The sequence below is a fragment of the Capsicum annuum genome, chromosome 6, assembly GCF_002878395.1.
Source record: "Capsicum annuum cultivar UCD-10X-F1 chromosome 6, UCD10Xv1.1, whole genome shotgun sequence".
Taxonomy (NCBI): Eukaryota; Viridiplantae; Streptophyta; class Magnoliopsida; order Solanales; family Solanaceae; genus Capsicum; species Capsicum annuum.
This window is the reverse complement of record NC_061116.1, coordinates 223,054,481-223,061,210: the sequence shown is the minus strand read 5'-3', so window position 1 is coordinate 223,061,210 and position 6,730 is coordinate 223,054,481. Positions and strand designations below refer to the sequence as shown.

At 36.1% G+C, this 6,730-nt stretch overlaps 2 protein-coding genes across 9 annotated transcripts in view; one reads left to right on the top strand and one right to left on the bottom strand.

Moving 5' to 3' along the window:
• LOC107875522 (transcription initiation factor IIA large subunit) overlaps positions 1-1,223 on the top strand; it is a 9,170-nt gene extending 7,947 nt beyond the window's left edge. For all 8 annotated transcript variants that reach the window (XM_047414137.1, XM_047414134.1, XM_047414135.1 and 5 more), the window contains 4 exons: positions 218-278; positions 367-521; positions 648-731; positions 848-1,223. In XM_047414137.1, coding sequence (XP_047270093.1) covers positions 218-278; positions 367-521; positions 648-731; positions 848-871 — 324 coding nt within the window. In that variant the 3' untranslated portion in view covers positions 872-1,223. The remainder of the gene's footprint in view (positions 1-217; positions 279-366; positions 522-647; positions 732-847) is intronic.
• Positions 1,224-3,824: 2,601 nt separating this feature from the next.
• Positions 3,825-6,180, bottom strand: LOC107874619. Its single transcript, XM_016721381.2, has 5 exons — positions 5,767-6,180; positions 5,439-5,687; positions 4,801-5,325; positions 4,395-4,700; positions 3,825-4,306 (listed from the first exon to the last, which is right to left on the bottom strand). Exons 1-5 carry the CDS (start codon positions 5,855-5,857, stop codon positions 4,263-4,265), a joined length of 1,215 nt encoding a protein of 404 aa, XP_016576867.1. The 5' UTR covers positions 5,858-6,180; the 3' UTR covers positions 3,825-4,262.
• Between the last annotated feature and the right edge of the window lie 550 nt (positions 6,181-6,730).

Below are 6,730 nucleotides of genomic sequence, written 5' to 3'. Positions count from 1 at the left end.
TTGTTGTTGTGTCCATCCAAATCATCTAACTCTTCTGCCTAGAGGCCAAAATGTTCTCTGTCTAAGAATTCAAGCCAACTATTGTTAACTTATAGATAGAAGTGTAGCCCTAATGTATATTTCTGAAATCTGTCTGCAATGATAATGTTGAAACCTTCTGCAATGACAGCTTCTGAATTGTATCTGAGTAACCTTCTTGTTTTCTCCCAACTTGTAGATCTATTATCAAGGGGTGGTCAATGAAGACTATAATATAGTCAATACACCAGCACCACATGGTAATTTGTTCTCAGCTGAAAAATCTGTATTATATAATAATTCGTCTTTATTCTGATGCTGTATCAACATTTTCTTCGCACCCTTTAGATATGCAAGCGGCTACTCCTGCTCCTGTTCCGCAGAATGATGATGTTGATGATGATGATGAGCCCCTGAATGAAAACGACGATGATGAGTTGGATGATGTGGACCAAGGAGAGGATCTAAACACAGCACATCTAGTTTTGGCTCAGTTTGACAAGGTTAAGATGATCTTTTTGTTTATGTAGTTGACGGGAAGATTTTGTTTGCCCATTATTTGTTCACCTCAAAAAATGGTAGCGTCCTGAGTTGTGCTACAAAAGCTGACTTGTTACAAGCTTCTGCAGGTGACACGTACAAAGAGCAGGTGGAAATGCACCCTTAAGGATGGCATAATGCACATAAATAATAAAGATATTCTTTTCAATAAGGTTGGATGTGAAGAACCTTTTGCTCTACCTTGTTTTGTTTGCTAAATAGGTCCCTTTTTTCCTTGTTGTTTTTATACATTGAGTTGATCTAATTTGATCATTGGTTACTTCTCTAGGCTAATGGAGAATTTGACTTCTGAGGCAGTTGGAGCGGAAATCTAATGTGCCATTAAGGAGCTCAAATTGGGGAGTCAATCAAGCTGATTTACTTTATTTTGTCGATGGTATTTCAGTGAAAGTAAAAACTCGAGGAGACGAAGTTGCCTACTGCTTCTGTGGTGGATAAGTTTTTTGGTTGACCGGGTGTTATTTCAAGTGTTGTACGCTTTTGGAACATCTTGGTTAATTTAATACCAGTGGAATTTTTCTTTTCTCTTGTTTATGTAATTTTAGTTGAACTGAGCCTCATGAAACCCCTTTTGGGTAATTCCGTAACTGTGTGCTCCTTGGATCAGCCGTGTTAATATATATTCCCAATTTGCTGGTTAGGTATTCAGCTGTGTGATGTGTCGTTACGTGGCTTCTGATAATTTTGTTTTTTGAGTACGGCTCTTGCGTGTGGTTTCGATGAACTTTCGGGGTTGTTGATGTACGTGGGATAAGGATTAATCACAGGATAAGATTTGTGATTTAACTTTATCTCATGTTGGCGTGAGGTATTATTAGCTTGTTCGAAGACTATTTTATCCTACTATTTATACTAAAATGGTAGGATTACTATCTCATATGTATGGTGGGATAAAATAGTTTCATGTGGTACCCAAACCCTGCTTATCACATTTCATGTACCAAACGACCCCTATGTGCTGCGTTCCGACCATTTACAACACAGCTTGTTGCTTTGTTTCATATTTGTTGTGCTTTAAATGGGTACCCTTCTATAACATCTTACCTCCATGCTAGGTTGTAGCGACTGGAAATTTGAAAGTCAAAACCACAGAGACAGGTCAAGGCTTTTGGAGGCCCTGCTTTAGCCTTGTGGTATTTGAAAGTATTCACGCTTGATATTTACACCAACCTAACGAAATGTATGCTGTACTTTTTAAGAGCAGGCTTATCTTTTGATTATTACTACTACTTTTAGAGCAGGGTTATCGTCATTGGATTACAACTGAAGATTGGTACTTATGATGTACTTTACAGCTGATGAGCCGAAAACATAAGATTGGTACTTATGATGTACTTTTCAGCTGATGAGCCGAAAACATTGAGCGACCTATGCACCTATTTACCTTGAAACAATCAAATCGATGATCAAGTGAGATGCAAAGAAGACAATAAAGTTACATTGTAAAAGGAACCAACAGACTACTCGATCCTTAACCTCTTACTATTATGTAAGAGCAAGGTTCGACTTATTAATATCATAAGAACAAACTAAAAATCCACACAAGTTCGGTAAATAGTGCATGATCTAGTTCACCAATATAGGATAAACCAATGTTGCTCGGACTCTTCAGAAGTAATGTCGGGTATGTCTCGGATCTTTCAAAAGCGATGCATTTTTGGGGTATCCAACACGAGTACGACAACATCTGTGGAGGGCTGGAGCAACATAGAGATAAACGTCAACGCCCTGATTTGGCAAGGGAGCACTGTGACTGAAACAAGGCGAAAATGGTCGAAGGTTCTGTATATGTCTCTAATGCAGGATGTTGCCAGCCATTTTTCTCCAAAGGACCAGTTCCCTGAGCAATGTTTTTGGCTGGCCCATTAATGTTGTTAACACACTTAACATTTTCATCTTGAGATGTTGTAGAAGAAAATATAAGTGGAGACAACAAAGGAATTGCACAATGAGAAGAAGCTTCATCCATGAAATTGAAAGGCACTTTGTAACCATCCACATTCATTTTGTCATCTAACTGTAAAGAAGAAGGTGCTTTCTTTTGCAACCTCGAACTTGACATTTTTCCTTTTGCCTCTCTCTTGCTTGTTTCCATTGTCACAAAGAGGCATCATATAGTTATAAACAAAACAAAATTACTAAGTTAATGAAGAGCTAAATATGTTTAAGAAAGAAGCGAAAATAGAGGGGGAAAAGAAAATGTATTTTTGTGGTGCGGAAAGTATGGGGTTGGTTGTGAATATTCTATTTTTCGTTTTCACGGTTATGAATTATATATGTCCTATTAAAAGACGAAAAAAATGAGGAAACGGACTGACATTTTATTCTAATGAACATGCATTATATTCCATCACTTTACGTGGCTATTGTTATTATCTTTTGCTGTCTCTCGTTCATTTTAAATGCCTCAGCCTTTTAAAATTGGTCGATAATAAGTGGCGTTTTAGCATTTTCCATCACTCGGCCTTGTTCATACTCCGATTTGTCTGCATATTGCATCATTGCATATAGTTTGCTTACTGGTACCTGAGAACCCACACCTAGACCCCCCCACCCCCACCCCACACCCATCCCCACCCCCTACGTTTGTAGTTTGTTTATGTATTAACATTCACAATGACTGTGAGACAAATTAATAATAATGCTCTTTATTCATTAAATAAATGTAATTAACAAGAAAAAGTCTACTTTCAAAATAAGAGGACCCTAGTTGCTGATGGTGCAAATTAATCATTAGCTAGGCATGATTTTCTCGAGTGTACTCAATTAACCAAACATATAAGTTTGGCTTTTTCTTTTAAAAGAAATGCAAACAATTTTTGTTTCTGTTTTGAAAGTATCTACCTAAAGTATTCTTAATCAACCACCACAGTGTGTGTCGAGCACCATCAAAGGTTGCGGGGTGGTAAATAGTCCTCCATCATAATTCAGAGGTCTCGAGTTCGAGCTTGGAAATGGAGTCGCCTTTGTTAGGGAGCGTTTTACCCTGAAAGTGCGTGGGACTTCCCTGTACGAATTTGGATTAGTTGGACCCCGATACTGGGCGGAAAACCAAAAGGAAAAAAAAACTGTTTGTTTTGATCATAGCAGCAGTTGGTAATTTGTTTAGTCAACGGAAGAGTTATTAAAAGTTTGGATGAAAACAATTAATTTTGTCAATTAAGTGTTAAAAGTTTCTCATCTTTTAACGGTTTTCTGATTCAGTAAACATCTAAGAATCTTGGACAAATGCTATAACAGGTGGGTTTGCCACATCCAGAGAGATACAACATATTACATAATATGCAATACATTAACATACATGATCTACAAGGATACAAATGTACGTATAGAGTTTTCTTACAAAATCTAAAATCTTAAAATGTAGTCTCAGTATTTGTTCAACACTAATGAGAAAACACAACGCGTTGCTCATGTGTAGCAGCAACATTTCTAGAAAATCTACCAACTCGACAAACTTTTCCTACTGAATTAACAGCATCAAGCAGACCCAACTCTAGTTCGGGAGGGCTCATAGAGCAGGAGAATGCTCAAGTCCGTCGTGCAATCCCTAACTTTGTTTTTTTTTAAAAAAAAACAGATGTCTTTTAGTATTTATTTTGACAAAATACACAAAACTAAATTAGAATCAGTATATATAGATTGATTCTTTATTTGGAGCTATCTGTAACCAGTCTTAAATTTCAGTTTGGTTGGAGAATTCTTCCATGGCGTTGTTCCTCAACAACTGCAATAAATTAAAGAGTCATTAATAATTTCTTCATGTACATCAATTATTAATTAACCATTGTCATTAGAATTAACTAATTAATCACCTTCATCGGTGCTGGAAATAGGAATGAGTGGTGATGATCTTGCGCTGTGGAATTCAGGATTTTGCAATGATGATGCAGGTTCATTGTTGTTAGTAGATAAAAGACTCTTATGAGGCATAGAAATGGGATTATCCTGAGGCAAATTGTCATTAGTTGAGATAATCACGTTCTTAGGAGACAAAATGTCACTTGTAGAAATTGGATTATTGGAAGCTAATGATGCTTTGATGCTTTTTTTGGCCGATTTAGGGGAATCATCAAGCTGAATAAATGAAGTTACAGCCTCCTTCATTTTCTCCACTATACCTAAAATCAGGACAAAGACAAAGCAGTGAAATTGTTTTAAGGTGCGATAACGGCTTTAGTTTCTTTAAAGAGATATTGCCCGGATATAGATAGACATTACCTGTATCGCGAGAAGCTGATTGTCTGGGGCTCATAACTTCAGTTATGATTTGTGAAAGTGATTTTTCGCCTTCACCAGGCTCAAACTTTTCGACAAAGTACTCCTTAACAGATACACCTTTGTCCCATTTTTGTGTTGGACTTGAAAGAGCATCAGCATTCTGATCTACATTTTGTCCCAGTTTATTCACATTTTTCTGATCAGCAAATTGACCAACTTTGGGCGCGTTTTGGATCTCAGATACTTGGTTATCGTTGTTTGTTAGAGTGAGGTTCGAGAACTTAGAAGCAATAGCGTGTGTTGCATCAGATACTGCAGCATAAGCTGGTGCCAATTTCTCCGTAACAGTTTCTGTTATGGTTTTACTTGGGCTATCAGGTAATATCTCCGTATTGTCATGTTCAGTGACCTGATTGCGCTTGATGCTTCTGGGAGTAACACTCTTCTCGGATATCACTGGATCTGCTCGTGGATGTTGTCGTGCCGCCTCTTTATATGGCTCAGGTGCTTGTTCTGATTCATACACTAAAAACACAAGCAAGAGCTATAGACACAACATAATAACATATGAAATGAATTCTGTACCAATAATCAAGTTGTTTGTTTCATTTTATACGAAATGTTAAAGAAAATATTACTTGGCGCGCCAAGATATTCAGGATCTTCGTCTTCTTCATCATTGTCATCCAACATAATACCAGGCCATCTGCCATCATGAATGTCAGTTTCAGGCAACTTCTTCTTGCCACTGAAAGTGTGTTTGAGTTTTTTAGCCTTCTCTTTCACTTTGGAGATAACTGATTTCTTGCCATGAGTTGGTGTATATTCTTCTTGGTCAAAACAATAAGCCGTTGGTGATGTACTTGTTAACCAACTCCTTCCATTTCCTAATACAAATGGAGTATTAAATTACGCCACTAAATATAGAAATAAAATAAAAAAAATTAAAACCAAACCTCAATTAACCTGGTGAAATTTGTTCAAAAGTTGTTGAATTGGACTTGGGAGAACTTTTGGATGTGTGTGAAAATCTTTGTAGTGGATCAAGTTGAGCCATATGTATCTTTTTATTTACAAGAATGTCTTGTAATTTTTTCTCTCACATTGTCTATTTATTTGTTTGTCTGAGTTTTTTCTTCGCATTTTCGTACAGATGAGAAAGTTTAAGAACTGAATTCAACGATAGCTAAAGCATGGTTTGCGGGTTCCTCTGGTTGGAAATTAAAAGCCAATTAGTGTTATTTGATTGAAGGGTTTGTTGCTAATTTACATATGGCAATAGATTAAGAGGAACAAATATTTAAGAATGTTCTGTTCTTGATTTGAAATAGGAATTATTGACCTCGTCTTCTGAGCAACTAATTTCCTCTATGTTAGCCTCATGTCATGGGACAAGATAATTACGTCCAAACACCAAGTTTAAAAGAAAATTTCCATGACAAGCAAAAGTTTGACAATTTAACTAACGAAACGTGTTTTAACCAAAAAAAAAATAATCAATTTAAGTTCACTATTCTTAAATCAAGTGGTCTTGATTAACTGAGCATTTTATAAAGGGATGTTTATACAAATAGTCCGTTAGATGAATTATTTTACTTTTTCTGGTTAGTATACATAGATTATTTATTGATTATATTCATATTATATATGAATAATACCTATCTTATCTATTTGCTGTTATCTTTAGTTTAAACGGGAGTGGGTTGCTATTTCAGTTAATTCTTCTTTTATAAAAACCTATAGACATTCTGCTATTTATTTATAGTCAAAAAAATGTTGGGTGCATATTGTTGAGTTTCAAATTATTTTGGAATATAGTAATGATACCAATACTACCAATTGCAATCGACGGAGGTTGTCATAAATAAAGCAAACTGATTATCCTCCAAATATAGTTGAATAACAAAATGGCTACAATTTAACTGCAGGT

Bases quoted from the DNA above. Each gene is read 5' to 3' on its own strand.
- LOC107874619 (XM_016721381.2), bottom strand. From the start codon at position 5,857: ATGGCTCAACTTGATCCACTACAAAGATTTTCACACACATCCAAAAGT. The intron at 5,688-5,766 runs GTTAATTGAGGT...CATTTGTATTAG, and splicing joins TTTTGAACAAATTTCACCAG to GAAATGGAAGGAGTTGGTTA. The intron at 4,701-4,800 runs GTAATGTCTATC...TCCTGATTTTAG, and splicing joins ATCAGCTTCTCGCGATACAG to GTATAGTGGAGAAAATGAAG.